Source organism: Hetaerina americana, unplaced genomic scaffold (genome assembly GCF_022747635.1).
Source record: "Hetaerina americana unplaced genomic scaffold, ioHetAmer1.1.p SCAF_5, whole genome shotgun sequence".
NCBI lineage: Eukaryota > Metazoa > Arthropoda > Insecta > Odonata > Calopterygidae > Hetaerina > Hetaerina americana.
Genome location: NW_027287095.1, coordinates 65,151,299 through 65,171,797, shown reverse-complemented (window position 1 = coordinate 65,171,797; position 20,499 = coordinate 65,151,299). Strand labels below are relative to the sequence as shown.

The 20,499-nt window shown below is 39.1% G+C and overlaps 1 protein-coding gene and 1 long non-coding RNA gene across 2 annotated transcripts in view; both read left to right on the top strand.

The window, feature by feature from the left end:
- The window catches only part of LOC139694089 (nose resistant to fluoxetine protein 6-like), a 31,464-nt gene extending 25,761 nt beyond the window's left edge, over window positions 1-5,703 (top strand). Inside the window, exons 8-12 of the mRNA XM_071592515.1 lie at window positions 603-771; window positions 2,588-2,781; window positions 4,849-4,990; window positions 5,194-5,383; window positions 5,693-5,703. Of these exons, the coding sequence (XP_071448616.1) occupies window positions 603-771; window positions 2,588-2,781; window positions 4,849-4,990; window positions 5,194-5,383; window positions 5,693-5,703 (706 nt within the window). The remainder of the gene's footprint in view (window positions 1-602; window positions 772-2,587; window positions 2,782-4,848; window positions 4,991-5,193; window positions 5,384-5,692) is intronic.
- A 1,244-nt stretch (window positions 5,704-6,947) lies between these two features.
- Window positions 6,948-9,440, top strand: LOC139694209 (uncharacterized). Its single transcript, XR_011702099.1, has 3 exons — window positions 6,948-7,084; window positions 7,987-8,095; window positions 8,578-9,440. It is a non-coding gene; the product is annotated as an uncharacterized lncRNA (long non-coding RNA).
- Window positions 9,441-20,499: the final 11,059 nt, after the last annotated feature.

Sequence of the window (20,499 nt, the reverse complement as noted above, 5' to 3'; positions counted from 1 at the left end):
GAGAAAAAATCAGTGCTTCGTATTCCCGAAGAAATAACTGTTGCGGAAGAGAGGAGGGGGGTCAGAGTAAGACGCTTGCTATCTTAGAGAAGATAGAAAGACACATCTGAAGTTAAAAACAAAGCAAATAAGGGTTGGACTATGATTCATTCTTTAAATATAGGAGTTTCACTGAGTTAAAACTGAGCTTTAAAATGGGGCGTTAATCGTGTGTTAATATTCATTTGTAGTTTAAAAAATGGAATTACGAACTCTGTAATGTGAATCCCACGCCAGTAATTGTAGTTACAGCAACAATTATGAATTATGTATGATATATATTGTTACCTAAAACGTTAACGTGAAATCTGAATAAAAGGAGGCAATCAGTGATTGGATAACACCTCACGCTCTCTATACTAGGATATGCTGTAAATTAGTTTGTAAGAGGTTTTAATAATCACACACTCCATGACTGTAGAATAACATTGTACAAGTAGCTTTCTCTTCTTTACTATTACAAGATAACTCTTTTCCCCCAACTAACAACTCGAAATAAACTGTATACGTGCACTATGACTTTATAGAAGTTAAAAATTTACTCTCGGTATTTGGTGGCACAGACTCATCCCCCTCTACATGCTTGCGGTGGCATTCTACGCGACCATATTCCCGTTGGTGGGAGATGGACCCACATGGAAAAAAAACGTCGGCCAAGAGAGCGAATACTGCGCGGAGAACTGGTGGACCAATCTTCTCTTCATCAACACTTTGGTGAACCCGGAACGCATGGTGAGTGGAGTGCGGATGCCAGCTGTCGAGTCGTAAGCATTTCGTAAAAAGAGCCCATTTTAGAAAACGAGTGATAATTGCTGTTAGCATATGAGGACGTAAGAGAAAATATTTCCATTAATACGCAATTAATGTTAGCATTAATTATGTATTACTCTGTGTGTGTATAAATGCACATACATACATATATATATATATATATATATATATATATATATATATATATATATATATACATATATATATAAATAATTTATATATATATATATGTTTATATATATAAATATTTTTTTAAATAAAATAAATATTTATATAACATACATATATTTATTCACATGGATATAGATATAAGGGAAAGGGATAGGAGCACATAAAAGACGGACAGTAGAGGTGGGGAAGGCGGAATCTATGTGACTGTATTTTGTCCGCCATATTTTCGTGTTTGAATGTGTATATACGAGTACACATGTAATAATCGTAGAAATATAACATCAAATAAATTAGCAATTTCGCATAAATTAAACTGGAGCGTATTCGATATAATGTTATCTTATAATGATCAGCTTTGTCGGGAACGAAACTGAATTATTGTATATACCGAGTCGGATGGCAAAAAAAATATTTTAGATCCATCACGAGGACCGCCTTGTTTCTCCTGTTCAATCTTGCAAAATTTCTGCACGTTCAGCTTCGTTAATGTAGTCCCAGGGTTTAATCAAATAAACCTAAATATTAGCAAGCAGTTTTACTCGATGAAAACTTAGGAATGGATGCAAAATTCAATAAGAGCAGATATTTACTAGAAGTCAATGCCTACTTTTCTCTTTAGAATGTTCAAATAATTTCATAATTATTCATTTTTTGTAAATTGTCTGCCTTTCATAAGTCAATGTATTTTTATATATACATGGTGAATTTTAGTTTATATTTATCGTATTAGTCTTATTTCGTTATTATTGTACGGGTTTAAATTATAGGTGTATTATTTGCCACAATTAATATAATTCCAACCACAAAACAGAAAAAAATGGTTCTGCGTAAAAAAATTACCGAGACCAAATATCGAAGGCACGAAATCAGGAAGCGCTAATCCTTTCACCGGCAAAGCAAGAAATAGGAGAGTGGTCGAGTTTAGGTGCCTCCAATCGTCTAAATCTTCAGTGGTTAATATGATTACATGTTTCTTTCGCAGTAATAGCGTACCCTCCTTAAAAATATTTGGTGAAAATATTTTAAATAAGAAGTTGAAATGTGGAATAGATATTGTGGGAAACAAAATTTGCTTTTTAAACCCATATTTTCACAATGCACATGTATGGTGTATTCTAGACCTTTCGGAAAGGAAATCACTTAAATACAAGTACGTATCGTATGTCCGCTAAATATTCCCATGATGCACCACTGACAGTTCAAGTATTTTAAAATAATTCGTCTCCTTCTCAAAATAATTTTACTGTATTCATTTTTCCTTGACACATAAAACGAGAATTAAAACGGGAGAGGAAACTTGCGAATTACGAATTAGGAACTGCACTGAGTAGCACAATCGGTCACTACTCCGAGTTGGATTTTGGGTGATGCCTCAGGGCACCTACAGCTTAACCCAAGCAAAATAATTTTTCGGGTATCAAATCTCCATGGGAAACCTAAGGTGGCACAAGGAAAGGAACTGGCTCCTTCTACCCTGATGTGTGATTTTCACACGCCTTATAAGTCTTATGGTACGAGAGAAGCTCCACAATAACTACCCATAAATTCAACCTCTGGGTCAGTTTGTTTATTCTTAGGAATTAAAATATTGGGTATTTCTTTTCAGTGCATGATCCAGTCTTGGTATATTGCGGTGGATATGCATCTCTTCGCGATTGGCGTCCCCATCACTTTCCTCATCCACAGAAAGCCTAAGATAGGCAAGAGCGTACTCGGAGGAATCACTGTCTTGTCGGCGTTCGTCGCGGTCGCGGTGACATACTTCGAGGAACTCGACCCTATTCTACTCGTTTATTTCAAGTAAGTGTGAAGGTAAATGGTTCTTCGCAACTGGCAAGCTGCGTATGGAGGTCGTGACTCGACAGTCGAGATTTGAATTCGAGTCAGCAGGGGATATATCGTATCAGGGTGGCACTACCCAAAATGCCGCTGGTCCACAATTAATATTGTGGGATATCTAGATGCATAGGGGATCGGGATGGTGCGGTGGCAAATGTACTGGCTTCCCACCGAGAGGGCCTGGGTTTGAATCCTTGAAACGGCAGATATTTTTCAGTGGTATCCCGATACCTACTAGAGGTACTTCGTGGAGAGCACTTTGAGTAGGTACACCTTACGTTGGATGGGGCGTGAAATTTGGCGCCTTTCGTTTAGAGTAGGCTTATACCGTCGCCGGGTTTCTCTCCACCCTTCCTCCTTTCCCATCCATCCCTAATGTCGCAAATGACCTTAGCTGTCGGACGCCTCCCCTAAAACTACTACTTGTATCTAGCATACATCTTGATCTTTGAAACCAACTTCCTGGTTGATAACTGTGATCATGGTCTCCTTCGTATACCTCGTATATCGACGGTCTCTAAGATGTGTATGAACAATATATCCGCCTTAATGATAATTCATTTAAAGGGATTCTGATATTTGCCTATTTAGGTTCTATTAAAATATAAGGACATACTACCTTGATCAAAAAGTTCCCGGAATAACCACCGTGTGGCGCTCCCATCGTTCCGATTTGAGTTCTGTTTTTTTTGTTAAATTGGTACATCTGTTGTTGATATTCCCTTTAAATCTTAGTGTCATAACTTGACATTTGCAAAAGTTACGGTCGGTTTTCGGTATGTCCATCAGTGCTTCCTGCGATTTTTCCATTACTTCCTCTCGGCTGCTAAAACGCGTTCCCCGTAATGGTTTTTTAACTCGATTGAACAGAAAGAAGTCACAGGGAGCCAAATCAGGTGAATTCGGTGGCTGTTGGATGGTATTTGTTGCATTTTTCGTCAAAAAATTACGAATAATGATAGCACTGTGCGACGGTGCGTTATCATGGTGCAAAATCCACGAGTTTTCTGCCCACATTTTTGGTCTCTTTCGGCGAATTGCTTCACGCAAACGTCTCATAACGCCCAAATAATACTCTTTGTTTACTGTCTGGCCTTCTGGCAAAAATTCGCATTCGATGCACTACACCGTTGTAATCCATGAAAACCGTCAGCATTGCCTTCTTTTTTGACTGAAAACGACGTGGTTTTTTTGGTCTCGGCTCATTTGGTGAACGCCATTCACTTGCCTGATGTCTGGATTGCGTGTCGTACTCATAAACCCACGTCTCGTCTCCAGTAATGATCCTTTTGATGAATGTGGGATCGGATTCAGCCTCGCAAATCATGTCTTTTGCGACGTCAACACGGTCTCTTTTTTGCATGAAATTGAGGTCTTTTGGCACCAACTTTGCTGCTACACGACGGAAACCCAAATCATTAACCACAATGTCTTGGGCGGATCCATAGGCAATGTTCAAGTCCTCCGCTATTTCTCTGATGGTTAATTTGCGGTTATTGACCAACATTTCTTTTACTTTATCAATTTTTTCACCGACTTTCGAAGTCGATGGTCTGCCACTGCGTTCATCATCTTCGATTGACTCACGACCACTTCTGAACCGCTCGTGCCACTGGTAAACGACCGTTTTTTTTAGAGAATCGTTGCCGAAACACTTTTCCAACATTTCCAACGTCCGTGCGCCACTAAATCCGTTTTTTGCGCAAAATTTAATACAAGTTCGTTGCTGCAAATTTAAATCCATTTCTGCAATTGTAAAAAATCGCCAACACACACAGAGATAGATGTACTCTTGGCTACGTAACTTTTGCAAATGTCAAGTTATGACACTAAGATTTAAAGGGAATATCAACAACAGATGTACCAATTTAACAAAAAAAACAGAACTCAAATCGGAACGATGGGAGCGCCACACGGTGGTTATTCCGGGAACTTTTTGATCAAGGTAGTATGCCCCAGATTCATTTCAGCTTCATTATTGCAGTGTGATATTTTTGTGTGTAATGATTTTTTTAAAATTTTTTCAAGGACCCTCTTGAACCTACGGGAAAACCCCACATTCCAGAACTCCTACATCCAAAGTTACATGAGAGCCCTTCCGTATTTCCTAGGAATGACGATTGGATATATCGTTCACGACGCGCTTAAAATGAACATCAAAACTCCTAAGGTACGTTTAATAAAGGATGTTATGCAGATCACAATTGAAAACTGATGAAAAGTGCCCACATACACGATACAAGGAAAGAATTTCAAGCTTAATGCGATAAAATCATCAGTAAATTCAAGGCTTCTTTTATTTGGCACCATGTCAACGCTTTCCATTCCGCTCCTGTGACTGTAAACATATACCAATCTGAATATTTTTTACAGAAGTTGAAGCCACCGCTTCTACTGCTTACCTTGGTTTCTACATTGGCAGCCGTAGTTGGTTCTACAGTTTTCCTGAATCCTAATTATCAGCATTATGCTCTGACGGCAGCCTTATTCAATCCAATCCACAGGCTTCTTTGGTCGGTAGGAATGGGGATTTTAATCTTTGCAGAGGCCACGGACAGCAGCTGTAAGTTTGCCTTTATCCTTTATTATTCTTTAATATCTAAATTCCAGTAATCTGTTGGAGAAGCAATCTCTGAAAAGCGATGAAAAGTCACATTAATCCAGACGCGGTATCAGAATCTTAGAGCTTTTTTGCCTGCTAACGTCGAAGACAATAAAAAAATTACCCTTTATCCAAAATTCTAACAATGAAAGAAAAACAATTGTAAACTGCCATTCCAAGCACACTTGCCACAGTAAATGTTAAAAACGACCAAAAATTATCATTATTTCTAACTTAGGCTTCATTTCACTCAATTTTTCGTTTTTCCAGATTACACTTAATGAAGCGTAAAGAATTCTTAACACTCCACGCTATACACACTTAATTATCTTCGGTCAAGAATTTAACTTTCGAATAATTATTTAAGCAAGAATGAAATATACCAAATCTAACAATATTGTCAATGAAATTTAATCTTCTACATAAAATAAGCATGCGGGCTGGATTTACTATTGATACAACGTGCATAGATGTTACAGTGTCAGCCAGATGTACCTAGGGCGACTACTGGGAAAAAATGAAATTTCCGATCGAGCATGTCCTTCAAATATCAAATTCTTGCATATTTGGATAATAACGCAAAATGGAAATATATTTACTGTATGTTAGTAAGCAGAACTAGATTTCTTTACAGCAAAATATATTAAAATACCTGCATCATAACTTCCCACGAATGGACCATTGCATATCATATATTCATTAAATATGTCCTTTATTTTCATGCACAGCATCTATTCAATGAACCTGTCCTATGAGTATCAAGCTTAGTTCTATGTAGCACCTTCATTTCCCCCTGAATGGAAAACTGAAAACGCACTGGGAAGTATCAAACCTGTTCTTTATGAATTTATTTAATTACAACACTCCCTCAGTAATCTTTGGTCACACAGAGTAAGAATGGGCGGCTGATTATCCTTCTAGACAAAAAGGAATATTGTCCTTCCTCTTTCGAACAGAATAGCCAAACATAGCTAAATAAAATATGACGGAATAGCCTATTCTCGATTTTCAACTTCTGCTCCATTACAGAAAATCCATTTTTTTGATTTCGTGAGGTGAGAAATTAACCCCTTTTTATGGAGTCCACTCCAATATTATTTCAAGAACATACGTGTATCAAATATCCTTCAGGGGGGACAACAATATCTTGTAAATCGGTCCCATTTGAATTCGGCAACATCCTCCTTAAAATAGTCCTCTAAAGTGCGATACAAAATTCTGGCAGACATATCTTCGTTTTTTCTGAAAATTATTATCTTGATCATTACGCAGAGCAGTTACGTATATTATCACTGCAGTTGTAACAACGAGACGATGTATTCAACTATTTCGTTAACTGTCTTACTACAATCCATCTTGGATTTGAAGTATCTTTTCCAAATGTCATATATTCCGCTAGTATTGCTTAGTATTGCCTATTGCCTTAGTATTGCCTAGATACCTCTATCCATATACTCTTTTTCACAGCGGCAACAGTGTTTGCTGTCCTGAAAATATCTCTCCATGCCTGCCTTTTCAGATCCTTTCACGAAAGTACTGAGATGGGGTACGATTGTTCCACTGAGCCGTATCACCTATTCAGCCTTCTTAATCCACGCAGGAGTCCAAATTTACAGCGTCAACACCAGGAGAGTTCCGGAAACCGCTTCTATGTACCTGCTCGTAAGTTCGTGAGACCTAACCCAATTCGATGAATTTTCGCACGCCAGGAACTACGCAAGGAATGCCACGGAATTTTTAAGTACCTCATTACAGACTAAAGGTCAAGCACACATTTTTTTTTCTTTTCTGGAAAATATCTGCGTAATTACATCCTCGTGCAACAGGTTATCCACGGTTAACACGAAAACAAATCATCCCTAATATACTAAAATGATTGTACAGTTTTGCATTTCCTTCGTTCGTTTTTCGGAAATAGTGCTAGATTTGCTTTAAACAAGACAATTCAACCTACGCACACGCGACACATATGTAATTCCATATAGCAATTACATGGATAATTAATTCATTTTTTTACATTAAAGTAGGAAAATTTTTGGTGCTTCGACGATGATGCCATGATTCTACTATTGTAATTTAAGTAACTCATTTATGAGTAATAGAATTTACAATGCAATAACCTACCGTTCCGTATTTTTGGTATCAAATCTTTCTCTTTTATTAGGAAGGCTTATATTTTAATAGCTTAATTTTCAGGTTGACCATAGATCAACAACATTGATTGATTCTACCTCAGAAAAAGAATACGATTAATTCATTCATTAGAATAAATCAATTCATCCATTTATTCATTAGAATATGAAACACCTTTTAATTATAATTAAAGAGATTTCTATCCTTCGAATTTTGAGCTTATTTCATTTTCTATTCCAAATGAATAAGTGAAGCGAGATGCAGGAAAAGTAAAATCATCAGTAACTACAGGGGACAAATGAAAGAATTCTGCTTAGACTAACTATAGTTCATAGTTATTTATATCATTTACTCCCGCTAGATACGTATGCGTCGCTATTTTATGGGTAACGCCTAATGAGTTTTTAATTGTCTGCTGTTTGCTTTTGCAGTTCAGTGACGTCGTTGCGGATACAACCTATACTTTCATTTTGGCGTTTTTGTTTACAATCGTGTTCGAGGCCCCTCTACTGCGGCTGGAAAAAATGGTGATGGGAAGAGGTAGGTACACCTGGGGCATATTTATTGACCTCTGAAAGCTGTATCATCTTTTTCACGCTCATACATATATTTACCGTAATATCTCGTTTACTCGATTTTATATATGTATATGTATGTATATATATATATATATATATATATATATATATATATATATATATATATATATATATATATATTACATTATTGCGTTTTCATCTTTAGATTAGCAAAAGGGTGATCGCATTTGGAATAGTGGCCCGAGAACTGATTTCTTCGGGTCTTTTGATTCTAAATGACGCATATGGTATCTTGTTCGAAAATATCGGTAGTATTCTTTCACAATATGTCCCAATCTGTATCACCACTGCACTGTTCCCCAATCCCCACAAATATTTTAAGGCAACCAATGAAAAGACTAGGAAAAATCATTTCCAGCCAGAGTTTATTACTGACTCTTGATTATTTTTTCTTACACGATCATCATCATCATCCACACCAAGCCCTCGGAAATGGAAGAAAGAAAAGAGAGGAAGGAATGGCCTAAATTCTTTCCTCTAGTGGCACCTCGTCGGTTGATAATTCAGCGAACACGGAATATCTTGGATCGGTGGAGGTTACGGGGATCGCTGGACTTTACTGAAGCAGCGGATGTGATTCTTCAAGACGAGGTTCTCCTTCCACGGCGTCTGTTATAACTTATTCGTGGTACTGGTTGAAGAATTAGTCCCCCAAAATGTTTGTCCTCCCGATTTGTGAGTGAGAATTCATTTTGACACTGATACTAATCGATTCAATTTTTTTGATTACGATAACGGTCTTCAGAAACAGTCAGGTGGCCTCCACAACCAAAATTTGGGCCACAACTCAACTAGCGAAATTGCCTGTTATGGCATATTGCGAAGACTCTTAGGCAAAAAGTGGGAGGTGAATGTTACACACAGATAGATTGAACACTGATTGTGGTTGAGAAGTTGTTAGCCACCCATCTGTCTGAAAAAACTTCGACACCGAGTTACAGAAACCATATTTTCAAAATGAAAATACGGATTTGAATACCGTGAAATGCATCCAATACGACAATAATTTCCATGTTTTCGTAGGCCATTTTTTCTTCCACTTAGACAAACCTTTCAATTAATTTGTTTTCGGCGCTTGAAATTCGATGGGATAACTTGGAGTATATACTTTTATTCCGTTATGCGTCATCACCAACTTGCACTTTCTTCGTAAGGAAGCTATCGATGGTCTTGATGGTTCGGAGAACACTACTGTTTATCACAAATAATATGAAAGTTGTACAAATAGTAAAACTAAGCTGACTACGAAACAAAAGGTTCGATGAAAACTTGAGCTAGAACGTTACTGATTGGTGTTCCATTTTTACGTTATAGTGAAATTCCATAAATGGGACATTTAGTTCTGAGGTTATTTCTTTTGGATGCACACTTCTTATTTCTTCTCTCCCGCAGTGAAGGTGATTAGTGACGCCGGATCCCAATTATGGACTTGTGAAATTCGCGGAATAAATGACCTTGCACATATAAAAACATGTCATTGGCTTCCCTCCGAAGCAAAGCTAACGCAGTGAAACTCGTAGGAAGTGTAACGACACAGTGCGCTTTGGGATACCATCGATCAAACGAATGGATAGACCTCCAGATTTATCGAACTTGTAAACAGAGGCAAGCCGGCTCGATGAAGAACTCACCATAACGAATGACAACCTCCGAGGGAAACCTCACCAATAAGGATTTAAATTGGATCAGGAAGGCTAGTAGGTTGTTCGCCTCGGAGAACAGTGTAGCATTCGTTCAACACACCGGTCGACATGTAAGGTCATTTCAAGCCCCCAATGCTAAGGATACGGGTAGACAAGGAGAGGAATGATCCGTTTCCGATAAACAAATTTGTGAATTCCAAGCATTCTAACAATTTATGAGTTTCTTAGTTCTTCGTAAACTGTTGCTTTTTTAAAGGTATCAAATAGGTTTAACCTAACTCGAATAATCCTAGAACATTTGATACCGTCGAAAGAAAGAAGAAAAAAAATAGAATTATTGAATGGGTGTCTTTATAAAGACCCATTCAACGATTCTATGTTTTTTATTTCTTATTCTCTTGTGTGTGTTTATTTATATATGTATGTATGTATGTGCGCATATATATACACACACACAAATATATATATATATATATATATATATATATATATATATATATATATATATATATATATATATATACTTACATACATATATAAATACACACGCACCCACCACAATGCTTCACCTTCAATACCCATATCACTCGGAAATAACCTATTTCCATGAATCACCAATTTTTTTATCTATTTTCCTTGAATATAAACCTTCTTTAGCCCCAAATCCCGCAATACCTCCATGCTCAAATGACTATTTGGGTGCTTAACAGTACACAGGTAAGTTCAGAAACAAGTCATAAACTGGAAGATGACACAGTTCATCAACAATCATGGTTTTAAACGAAAGATATGAATATATTGGAATATAGGCTCGCTTTCAAATACACATTTAATCAAATAGTTACTTTCCTTTTTCTTCCTTGTATTACCCAGGAAGATATGGTGGTAAAAAAATGACACCCTTTGGTTGACCTAAGGGTACATGGATTTGAACTTCGGCCTTCTGATCGGAAACCTCTATCCAATAGTCTAACAGGTCCCTTCAAATCCAGTGCACTAGTATTAAAAAAATATATTATTACACAAAAACATTAATAAAATGATAAACGCCTTCAAAATGGCACATTTTTTCTGCGATGCAGAAATCAAGTGATTGCATAGCCTAAACATCAAGAATAATGTCAAATTCTACTTTTTTTGGTTGGATTAAGAACTGTTCTATCAAATCCTGTTCAGTAAAGATTGGAAAATTAGATATAAATGTCTAATATATTTCTCTATTTTATTGGGAACTATTGTTGTACATTTCATGTTTTACATTTGAATAAAAACATATAACAGGTTTGAAAGTGTTTTTAATTATCTTTGAAGGACAAAAAAAATCCATGGATTTATGGCCTTAATTATCCCAATATACCGAATTCTTATATATATATATTCAGGGTCGCATCCAAAAGTGGTAGGACTGATTTTCTCTGGCGCGAACGGAGCGGTGGATGGGGGGTCTGCCTGGCAGGGTAAGGTGGAGGGGGCTCTTACCAACAGACCGACACCAACCTCAGTCGCCTGCGGGCTATCGTTGAGTGAGGACACCGTTTTTAGTGGAGCAAGTTTTTTGTCCGCGTCGAAAAACAAAATGAATCTGAATTTAGAGCAACGTTATTCCGTGAAGTCTTGTGCGAAACTCGGGAAGACGGCAACTGAGACCCTCGATATGATCAAGCAGGCTTATGGGGACACTGCCCAAAGCCGTTCCACAGTATTTGAGTGGCACAAGTAGTTTAAAGAGGGTAGGGAGCTCGTTGAAGACGACCATCGCTCCGGACGGCCGTCGACGGCAAGAACCGACACGAATGTGGACAGAGTGAGGACACTGCTGAACACAGACCGACGCTTAACAAGTGAAGAAATTGCAGACCCTCACCACGTGCTCACCCGCCTCCGAGAACGCGTGAAAAGAGTCCGACCGGCCATCGCAAACTGCTGGATGCTTCATCATGACAACGCGCCGTGCCATGGCGCGATCGTAGTCAGACAGCTCCTGGCCAAATATTTACATATACCCCGCCGCTGTACATTATTATATAATTATCACTCCAGTAATCCCCGCTATCCTTCCATCTCACCTCGCATAGACCTAAAATATCTATTTTTTCCCTTTCAATCTCTGGCTTAACATTCTCCAATTTTCCTGTCCTCATCATTGTCCTAACATTCCACGTTCCTATTCTAACTAATTTGGTCTTCTTCTCCTGCGTATTCTGTCCTGCTGCTGCTGGTTTTCCCTTGCAAGGGTTTCGTGCGATGACGACCGCGGAAGCCTTGCCTCCCCCGCTGCCGGGCACGACACACGGCCGATTGGGCCGAGCCCCGTAGTTGCCAGGACTCAAAATCTCTGGATTGTCCATCATGTTAATCTTGGGAATGATAATTGAGGTAGTTCGCCGTTGCCATCCTCAATAGTGGTTTTAACGTGACACCATCACTTACTGGCCACCGCACTGGGGTCAGACGCCATTGAAGCTGCCTCACTGAGGAACAGACGCTATGAGGGCTACCTTCCATCTGGCTCCTAACCTTCGACCTATCTGGCATGGGTGACCCTACCAGGAGCAATTATTATTACTCTCACCAGCAAAGGTCTAGGGGTCATCGGGACGTGCAAGCCCTTCCACCGCGTTAAGGTTGTAGTTCGGGGAGGGATATATGTACATATATATATATATAGTATATATATATATATATATATATATATATATATATATATATATATATAGATATATTTGTATATTTTTCGGGTATCAGATCTTCCTGCGATTCCATAACCTTCACAGGGAAAGGAACTGGCCCCCCTACCCTGATGTGTGAATTTCACATGCCGTATAGGGCTTAGCACAGGGTGAACTCTACCATCACCTACTAAACCGACCTTCGGGTTGATGGGTTTATGGTTTATATATATGTTTATATGGTTTGGTAGGTGATTGCAGAGTTCACCCAGTACTAAGCATGATGGCGTGTGAAATTTACACATGATGGGGGCAGTTCCTTTCCCTGTGCCAGTGATGGTTTCCCAGGAAGATCTGGTACCGAAAAAATCAAATAGCTTGGGTGCGGCTGAGCCTTCCAGTCAGTAGTCTAATGCTCTAACCCTTGACTGCCACAACACCCACATATATAAATATATATATATATATATACGAGGGTCATCCGGAAAGTAGTACCCGTTCGTGCCGCATGAAGTGCTGACGACGCGAGTAGCCGCTGGACGAGGTCAGATAGCTTCAGTGGCTTGTCTGCCTTCTCTGAGCCAAGTTGCGTGACGCTAGCATTGCCTGTGTTGTTTCTGTGATTGTTTACAATGTTTAAAAAAATTGAGAACGCCGCCAGTTGTGAAGTGAGGGCAGTGATTAAATTCCTCAATGCAAGAAACGTTCGCCCATGTGATATTCATCGCCAATTAAAGGAGGTGTATGGAGACAATGTAATGGACGAGTCGTCTGTTCGGCGGTGGTGTCGCAACTTCAACATGGTGAGGGGGAACACACACGACGATGAGCGTTCGGGGAGACCGTCTGTCATTACAGACCAACTGGTGAGCTCAGTTGACGAATTCGTGAGGAACGATCGGCGCGTCACAATTGATGACATCTGTGAGCATTTTCCCAATGTTTCTCGAACAATTGTTCATGAAATTGTTAAACACCATCTGCATTATGCAAAAATTTGTGCAAGATGGGTCCCTCGCGTATCTCAATGAGCTGGCGGCGAAGGACTATGCAGCAGGAATACAGAAACTTGTCACACGTTATGACAAATGCCTTAATTTGCTTGGAGATTATGTTGAGAAGTAGTTTAAAGTATCCTCTTTCAAATAAAATTTTTTATGTTTGTTAATATTTACTTTTGTGTCTTTATTTCACGAACGGGTACTACTTTCCGGATGACCCTCGTATATATATATATATATATATATGCGTCTGTTCCTCAGTGAGGCGGCTGCAATGGCGTCTGACCCCAGTGGGGCGGCCAGTAAGTGATGGTGTCACGTTAAAAACACTAATGAGGAAGGCAACGGGAAACCACCTCAATTATCATTCCCAAGAACAATGTGATGGACAATAGAGATATTTTGAGTCCTGGCAACCACGGGGCTCGGCCCAATCGGCCGTGTGTCGTGCCCGGCAGCGGGGGAGGCAAGGCTTCCGAGGTCGTCATCCCACGAAACCATTGCAAGGGAAAACCAGCAGCAGCAGGACATAATACGCAGGAGAAGAAGACCAAATTAGTTAGAATAGGAACGTGGAATGTTAGGACAATGATGAGGACAGGGAAATTGGAAAATGTTAAGCGAGAGATGGAAAGGGGAAATATAGATATTTTAGGTCTATGCGAGGTGAGATGGAAAGATAGCGGGGATTACTGGAGTGATAAGTATAGAATAATATACAGCAGTGAGGACGAGAGCCAACGAGAGGTTGCCATAGTATTAAATGAAGAGGTAGGAAGAAGCGTAGTCAACATAGAGCAGGTAACGGATAGAATACTACTAGTGGAGATAAAAGCAGAACCGACGAACTTAGTTATTATTCAGGTATACATGCCACCGAGCAACCATAAGGAAGAAGAGGTCGATAGGATATACGATCAGTTAGAGGACATGATCGCGTGTGTTCCTGCACGGAAACATTTGATAGTGATGGGGGATTGGAATGCGACGGTAGGCGAAGGAAGAGATGGTGATGAGGTGGGGGACTACGGTTTAGGCACGAGGAATGACCGTGGGGAGAAAGCAGTTGAGTTCTGCAGGAGACAGGGGTTAGTCATCAACAACATTTGGTTTAGACACCACAAAAGACGCAGGTATACATGGAAAATGCCAGGTGACTCAGGAAGATATCAGCTAGATTATATCCTGGTTCGACACAGGTTTAGGAACAGTGTGATAAATTCCCACAGCTTCCTGGGAGCAGATGCGGACTCTGACCACAAATTTAGTTGTTATGAAATGTAGCGTACGTTTCAAAAAGATAAGGCAGGGGTGGCGAGTTAGAAAATGGAATGTAGAAGCATTAAATGGGTTGAAAAGGAAGGAATACAAACAGGCGGTAGAGAAAATCATGGAGGATGGTAAAGGGCTTAGTACTATCGAAGAAAAATGGGAAGTGATCAAGGAAGGGTTGTCTAAAGCCGCAAAAGACACTATTGGAACCGTTAACGCTAAAAGGACTAGGAAACCTTGGATCACGGATGAGATGATTACAAAGATGGATGAGCGGCGAAAATGGAAGAATATAAATACAGAATTAGGCAAAATGAAGTACAAAGAATTGAACAATAAATTGAGGGGGGCAACAAATAAAGCAAAAGAAGCATGGTGGAAGACGCAGTGCGAGGATATGGAAAGTCTGCAGAGGAAGGGCGAAATCGGTGCGCTGTACAGCAAAGTTAAATCGTTATCGGGAAGTAAGAAAGGAAGAGCTATGCTAACAGTTAGAGATAAGGTGGGTAAGGTAATAGTTGACGCAGGAAAGATCCAAGAGAGATGGAAGGAGTATATAGAAGAACTGTATAGTAAAGAACTCAGACCAACAAAGTTAGACATTGAAAAAGAAACTGACGTAGAGGAAGACATCTTAGGTCCAGGCATACTAGACAATGAGATAGAAAGGGCATTAAGGGAGATGAAACTAAATAAGGCCGTGGGGGTAGATAACATTCCCGTGGAACTTTTAAAATGCTTGGGAAAGTGTGGGAGGAAGAGGCTATATGGGCTGATCAGTAGTATTTATGAGGAGGGAATCTGGCCGGTAGACTTTGTGAGATCAGTTTTAGTTCCTATTCCGAAAAAGGTAAAGGCCACGTCATGTGAGGACTATAGGACAATTAGTTTGATATCCCACGCAGCTAAAGTTGTTCACAGGATCATAAACAAAAGAGAGAAGGGCAAATGATTACTTATGGGATGATCAGTTTGGGTTTAGGAAGGGGAAAGGTACGCGTGATGCCATTGCAGTAATGAGATTATTAATCGAGAGGAATATAGAACACAACCAGGAGGTATTTGCCTGTTTCTTAGATTTCGAAAAAGCGTTTGATAGAGTGAATTGGGAAAAACTAATGAGTATATTGCAGAAAATAGGAATAGATTGGAGGGAAAGGAGGCTAATCTGCAACCTGTACATGTCTCAGACTGCTCAGGTGCGGGTGGGAAACGGGGAGTCAGGATGGGCAGTGTTAGGCAGACGTGTATGGCAGGGTTGTGTGTTATCACCGGTGCTGTCCAACGTATATGTGGAGGAAATGATCAAAGAGGCATGGGAAGAACTGGAGGTAGGAATGAAAGTGGGCGGGGAATTCGTAAAATCAGTTAGGTTTGCTGATGACCAAGCTTTAGTTTGTCAGTCAGCCAAGAGGCTGCAATCATTGCTGAGTGAATTGGAAATTCAGTGCGACAGGTATTGGATGAGAATCAATATTATTAAAACAAAGGTTATGCGATTTTCTAGAAAGAAAAAGGCCAAGCTTAACATTAAAATAGGAGGGCAAAAACTAGAGCAGGTAGAACAGTTTACGTATCTCGGTAGTGTTTTGGACCAACACGGTCAAAGTAGTAGGGACATAAGGAGAAGAATTGCGCTAGGCAAAGAGGAGGAGGGAGTTGATGACAGGGACTTTGAGTAAGGATGTTAAGAAAAGACTCGTAAAAACTTTGATATGGAGCGTATCTATGTACGGAGCGGAAACGTGGTCATTGAAGCAGGAGGATAGATGTAGATTGGAGGCTTTTGAAATGTGGGTGTGGAGAAGAATGGAGAAGGTGAAATGGACAGAGAAGAAAACAAATGAGGAAGTACTTGGTATGGTGGGCGAAGAGAGGGGTTTGTTGGGAGCAATCCTATGGAGGCAGGAAAAGTGGATGAAGGGGGTATTGACCGGCAGTGGGATGTTGAAGTCCATAATCAAACTTTCAATTCAATAACATCACAATACTCGAAAGTCATGTTCGGTGAGTTCCCTGTTTATGATAAACATTGTATTACAATCACAACATGTGAGGAGTGTGCAAAATAATTAAATGTTTGTTATTTATAATAATTAAATACTATTTTTTGTGTGGAACTGTGCTATTATAAATAAAAGAAAAAATAACTAAAATGGAAAAAATGGAACGTTTCTCTACCTACTATCTTTACTATTGTTTATAATAAAAATTGCTTAAATGAAGGAAATTACAAACAATATTTTTGATTATTTATTCGAAAGTCAAGTTACATTAGCACTTTGATAAACGGTCTCTTTAGTGTGCATAAACCTGGCTTTCATACATAATGACCTTAGTGGGTACCCGGTCATGACAGAGGGGGTATTAAGTTTGATAGTTTGCTGTTATCGAATCATTGATTGCAAAAAATTTTTACAAAAATTGGTGTGCAACTACTTTAATTTTGGGGATCCAGGCGGTCATAAAATTTTTTAAGAGAAAGTAAATTCTACCTGCAAAGCTGAAATAGATTCCCGGGTACCTGTTTATGGACCAGATGATGAAGGAACTTCCTATGGACAGACCAGGCCTATGTCAGTGGTCTGCCCATTGTTTGGCCTTATTCCGGGCCTTCTGCAAGAGGGTTGCCTAACTAAGAGAAGCCAACGACTATTATTATACCATTACTTAAGAGATGAAAATGTTACCTAAAAGGGAGTATAGAGCCACTCGATACCTGGATTTTCCTGGACCTCCTCTTTTAAGGCAACTTGGAGACATCTGAGTGGATTTCTGTTCATAATCACCATTGGTCTAAACTTATCAAAGCTGGGTGTTGGCTGGTTCCTAACAACTATCATGCTGGTGCACTGGAAACCTTCTTGACGACCACCTATAGGGGATTACAAATTGACCATTATAAGGAGGTGCTGGAGAGAGGGAGCAGTATTAGTGTTTCAAAATCAAATGTGGGAACATGGATTAGTTTGTTGATTTGTTTAATACCACTCTATACAAATATATAGCTTTTTAAAACAAACATATACCCATTATACTAGCATGGAAACATTACATAAATCATTCATTTAAGAAACTTTATTCTTACCTTTTCATATTTCTTTATGCTCTTCTAAGCATTTGGTTTTCTGCACATTTTTCCATTCCCTCGAAAATTAAGCCTCTTCGTGAACTCATAAGACTGAACAAACACTTATAATTTGCATATTTATAAAAGGGCAACTTCCTAAGATCATGGAATCCCTTCAATTCATTTGTCAAGTTCACTCTTGACTCAGCTCTGGCTCAATTCCTTTTTCATCTCTGTCTTTTATATTAATCACTTCTGCCCATCATGAATGGGCAGAAGCAACTTATGAGCAAGTAGGTGTCCTGGTGCAGAGACACTAGATATCACTGGTCGGATAGGGATATCACTTTTGTGAATTTTTGGGAGACCAAAAAATCTGGGCAATTTGGGATTCATTTGTACAAGTTTGATAATATCACTCCGCTTTGACAACACTTCACATCTGGCCACAGCTGTCTTGACATCTCTCTGGTGTCCTGCAGTGGAATCTTGGGGAAGGCTGACTATTTAAGGCTCCCTTACTCCCCTCTACGAGACCGACTATACAAGTTGAAAAATGTTGATGTATGTTACCTGATGATGATGCGCTGCATCGAAACCATGATCGTGAAATATTAAATCCTTTTGGTGGAAATGTTAAGTTTCTTTTTACCCTCATAATGAAGGAATACCACAAAGTTAAACCTGAAACTGTGTCTTTTCTCAGTTTTCGGTTTCTTTTATGCTCAATTGCATTGAAGTGGGGCTGATAGGTCATTTGCTTCTTGAGCAGCTGCATTAGAAGTAAAACATCAGTTGAATACACACTTGTTCTTTCTTACTTTTAACATTTTCTAACATGGAATATGGTATGTATGTCTTTTAGCATTTCTCCAAACCAATATTATTACATCCTCTTTAGAAAAATACATTTTCCACCATTTGAGGTTCAAAACTCTTCAGCCACTAGTTCTTACCGATGACTCCAATTACTTTGTAAAAGAATAAGTTTCTCATGAAATTAACACAACTTAAGCATGATATCACCATTAAAACTAATATAACGAAAGGTTAACATTGAAAGTAAAGAAAAATATGTTCATAAAGAGCTATTTTCTTCACCAAAGCCACATGAAAATAGCTGGCTATCTTCTGTAGTTACAGCTTCGATGATTACACATACGAAATTGTTAAATGGCTGGAATTCCACCATGAATATATAAGTTTTATAGAATGGATATGGATTTTTGTGGATTGAGATTATATTACAATATGGCTCCCGCCTTCAGAGTATACCAAAAATAAAAACACAACTACAGTGTGTTTAAAATACATGCCACATTTATTTTTTTACTGTAAAATGCACAGCGTATACCCCTTTAGTTCTTCTGATAAGTGAACATTCATTAGACCATTCATTGACAGAAAACAGAGAAACATCAAGCTTCAGACAAAGGTCAGTGTACATGGTATGGATAGAAAGTATCATGAACAATTTTTTCCTGACGTGACTGTACGTAGCAGCACGCAGGCTCAGTGGTGGTGGGTCCAACCTTCTATATGCGCCAAGTGCCTTCAAGCAGTCATTCCGTTTAGATCATGTTTTCAGTATACCCCTGTTGAGTGAGTCGGTGACAACACGAAGTGCAGAAAACGATTGAACAATGGCATGCAATCAAATTTTGTGTTGGACTGGGGAAATCTGGTACAGAGACATTGGGTATGTTTTACTAAGTGTTCAAGGATGAAAGCACGTCACCAACTGCAGTTTTTAAGTGCCACAAGCTCTTCAAAGATGACTGAGAGTGTGTGGAGGATTGGCCTAGCACTGGATGGCCATTAACGTCAAGAACTGATGACAACGTGCAACATGTACGTGAAGTGCTGAATTCATATCATTGGTTATGATCACAGATCGTATTGGTATTGATAAGATGACAGTGCACACCATTGTCACTGAAAATTTGGTGATGCAAAAGATCTACTCTAAACTCATCCCAAGGGTCGTGAGCACTTGAGGCTCAAAGATAACCGATACCTGACAAAAAACAGCATCACAACAATTACCCGAGCCCCTTACAGTCCCAACTTGGCACTAGCGGACTATTTCCTATTCCCAAAATCCTCCCTCAAAGGAAACTACCATGGGACCCTAAGGGCCAAACAAGATTGCATGTGTATCCTTAAGGACCTTACTGAATCTGCCAACCAGGGAGCCTTCGAGTCATTGAAAAGCAGCGGGCAAAAAATGTGTAGACACTAAAGGGATGTACTTTGAAGAATTTTGAAGCATTGTGGCAATATCTGAAATAATATAGTTTTCCAAAATTTTTCCCGATACTGTTTATAATACAAATTTTGTAGTACTCCCTTTCCCTTCTACTTCTTAGCTCCAGGAAAGAGCATAGGAGATCCTTAATATAAAATTGGTAACATACAAAATCCCTGAAAGCATTTAGAAGCTATTCTGTTGGTATCCCAAATAATCTTTGAAAAGGGGTGAGCAACTGTCTTTGTAAAGTTTTTAATGTTTTTTTGTAACCCCACTATCCACACTTGGATGATAAGTTCCATATTCAGAATGGTCTAGCTTTGTTTCCTCTCCTTGTGGAAGGAGCCTTCCATTGAGGTGGTAAATCAACAGCCTAATGGACAGTGAGCATAAACACAAACTCATAAAAGGTCAAGATAGTTATTGTTGGAATGGTGCA